This window comes from Branchiostoma belcheri, unplaced genomic scaffold (genome assembly GCF_001625305.1).
Source record: "Branchiostoma belcheri isolate BF01 breed outbred unplaced genomic scaffold, Haploidv18h27 scaffold365, whole genome shotgun sequence".
NCBI lineage: Eukaryota > Metazoa > Chordata > Leptocardii > Amphioxiformes > Branchiostomatidae > Branchiostoma > Branchiostoma belcheri.
The window spans coordinates 25,452-28,076 of record NW_017803982.1 but is presented as its reverse complement, the minus strand read 5'-3'; the positions used below and the strand labels follow the sequence as shown (position 1 = coordinate 28,076).

The 2,625-nt window shown below is 53.2% G+C and overlaps 1 protein-coding gene across 1 annotated transcript; it reads right to left on the bottom strand.

Annotated features, from left to right (window-relative positions):
* Positions 1-348: 348 nt before the first annotated feature.
* Positions 349-2,597, bottom strand: LOC109476193. The gene is made up of 3 exons (XM_019777079.1): positions 1,924-2,597; positions 513-1,828; positions 349-374 (listed from the first exon to the last, which is right to left on the bottom strand). The coding sequence occupies exons 1-2, from the start codon at positions 2,501-2,503 to the stop codon at positions 669-671; spliced, it is 1,740 nt and encodes a 579-aa protein (XP_019632638.1). The 5' UTR covers positions 2,504-2,597; the 3' UTR covers positions 349-374; positions 513-668.
* Between the last annotated feature and the right edge of the window lie 28 nt (positions 2,598-2,625).

The following is a 2,625-nucleotide window of genomic DNA, read 5'->3' as shown; positions in this document are numbered from 1 at the left end:
CTGCGCCCCGGACTACAAGTCCAGGAAATGCCGGTGTCAGACAATGAGCCGAGTTGAGCGAGTTGAACGTTTAATGCTTTTCCTAAGAGGTCTACAACAGTCCTCCACCGGACCTTCCCCCTCTCTAGCTTGGGCCCAACTGCCTGATTCCGGGCCCCACGCTCCCCTCATTGGGCCTACCCAAAGCCATTACATGTGCTCCGTCACACCTGCCCCTTTTCTCGTGATTGAAACTCTACCTTCAATCACAAAACTCAACGTTCTCTGTCTTAATGACCCAGGTCCGGTGGCTCGCATGCTTTGACTTATACAAAACTATAAAATATTCAATAGAAAACGGATCCTACATGATCTAAAGTATATATGAATGTGTCCTTTCACTGAGGTCCAAACAGGTTAGCTACAAGGCTCCACGTCTAATTGAACGTTGGCAATAACAACGTCAACAACCGCTATGAACAAATTAATACTACATAATCATTAGTAACAATGACAGTTTAACATGCAGTAACCTTTCTCTAACAGCCATAATGGATAATGGTCTAAGATCCTACGTAACACTAGAGAGTCCTACTAGTACTAGTACTGAGCACCGTGCGTGCATAGGGCATTGTCTTAGGCCCGGGACAGCGCGTCGGCGTTGGCATTGGCCTTTCCCGCCCGATGCGTCAACCCCAGGTGGGGTGCCTCCACACCCCGACCTTCTGTTGTGACAGCTTCTCATCAATCATGCGCTCCCTCGCTGCTGTGTCCACCGGTTTGGCGCCACCAAAGATGCGCCACTGGGCCTTCCCTGGTGCTGGGAGATGAGGGCTCCCAAAGGGTTTGGTACGTGCAGCCAGGCGCAGTTTTGGTCTATAGCCGGCAAAGTTGTACGACTTGGTGCCGCCACGATCATAACCATTCCTATAATGACCGAATGTTGACAAGAATTGCCGCGGTTGAACTCCAGATTGCTGCATTGCTTTCTGTAAGCCGATAAACCCCTGAGCTGCCTTGCGTGCTTGAGCCCTCGTAGCCACGAGCGACTCCCGTGCCAGCCTTCCAGATGCGCACTGCTGTACCAGTTCGGCAAGATGGGGAACATCCCGTCCGAGTATAGCGGGGTGTGGGAGGTTTGGGGTCACTTTCGCATTTATCTTGTAGCTTCTGTGTCCTATCTGGACCTCTACTAGTGCAGTCGGGTACTTCCTTTCATCGCCATGAATGCAAGTAATGCCGCCTTGATTGTCATGTGCGATTTTTGTCGGATCCACCAGGTCCTCTCTGATCAGCGTCTGTGTACTGCCAGTGTCCAACAGCAACGGGACCGTCTTTCCCTCCACCTGGCCTGTGAGGTCAAATGCTGTCTGTGGGAACCTGATCTTCCTCCCCCCAAAGAAGGACGTAGCCCCTGTGGATCGGGCGTCCTGTTTGGACATAGGACAGTCCCTCGCAAAATGGCTGGGGTCCCCGCAGGTGTAACACGTAGCTACCCCGCTCGTTGTCCCGAGATAGGCGCGGCTGCGGACTGGTGTTGTTTTCTTCCCCTCCTCCTCCTCCTTCTTGCCGAGCTCTCTCTCGTGGGCCTCCAAGTAATGTTGGGCCATCCCGGCTAGTTCGTCCAATGATGACGGGCCCTGCTCCCGAAGCCGTACTGCCAGGTCTCGTGGGCACGCCTCCAGAAACTGTTCCTTTACGAACAAATCCCTGAGGCCCTCGTAGCTCTTGGACGATTCAGCTAACTCCACCCAGCGCTCAAGGTAGCTGGTGAGCCTCACGATAAACTGTTGCGGGCTTTCCCCCTTTTCTGCCTTGTTCTGTCGGAACTTGGCCCGAAAGCCTTCTTCTGTAAGATTATATCTTTTTAGCAAGGCCGTTTTACCGCCGTGTAGCTCCGTGCCTCGTCCTCGGGGAGCCTTGAGTATACTTCGAGGGCTCTACCCGTCAACAGCGCACTTAAGTGTGCGGCCCATTTGTCCTCGGCCCATTGGCTAGAGGTCGCAAATCTTTCAAACCTTAACAGGTACGCATCCAGGTCATCCTTTTCATCCACGAATGATGGCAGCCTCGGTACCTTGGCCACGGCCTGCCCCCCTGTCGGCGGTCCCACAGCGGCCATCTCCACCTCCAACTTCTTCATTTCCAGCTGATGTTTTCTTTCTGCCTCCTTCTCTCTCTCTGTCGCTTCCCTAGCCTTCTCTCTCTCTGCCGCTTCCATCGCCTTCTCTCGCTCTGCCGCTTCCATCTTCAGCTTCTCCATTTCGGTCTGTCGTTTCCTCTCCTTCTCTTCATTTTCCACCTTCTGCCTTTCCGCTTCAAACTTCAGCTTCTCTATCTCTATCTGTCGCTCCTTGTCCTTCTCTTCAGCCTCTATCTTCAGCCTTTCGGCTTCTAACCTCAGCTTCTCCAGCTCTCTCTCTTCCGCCCTTTCGTCCCTTTCCCTGGCCTGTTGTTCTCCCACAAACCTCCGTAGTTCCTCCCCTGAGAGGCCTAGCTTCTCCCCGGCCTCGAGAAGATCCATTTTACTCCCTCCTTTTTTTTCTCTCTCTCTCTGCCTTCTGTTGGCCCGACTATGCTACAGTTTATTTACTTCAATCGGCCCGTCTGGAATGTCAGGGAACAACCCTCGGGAGTGTCTCGCCG

Bases quoted from the DNA above. Each gene is read 5' to 3' on its own strand.
- LOC109476193 (XM_019777079.1), bottom strand. From the start codon at position 2,503: ATGGATCTTCTCGAGGCCGGGGAGAAGCTAGGCCTCTCAGGGGAGGAA. The intron at 1,829-1,923 runs GTAGAGCCCTCG...ATAATCTTACAG, and splicing joins CTTAAGTGCGCTGTTGACGG to AAGAAGGCTTTCGGGCCAAG.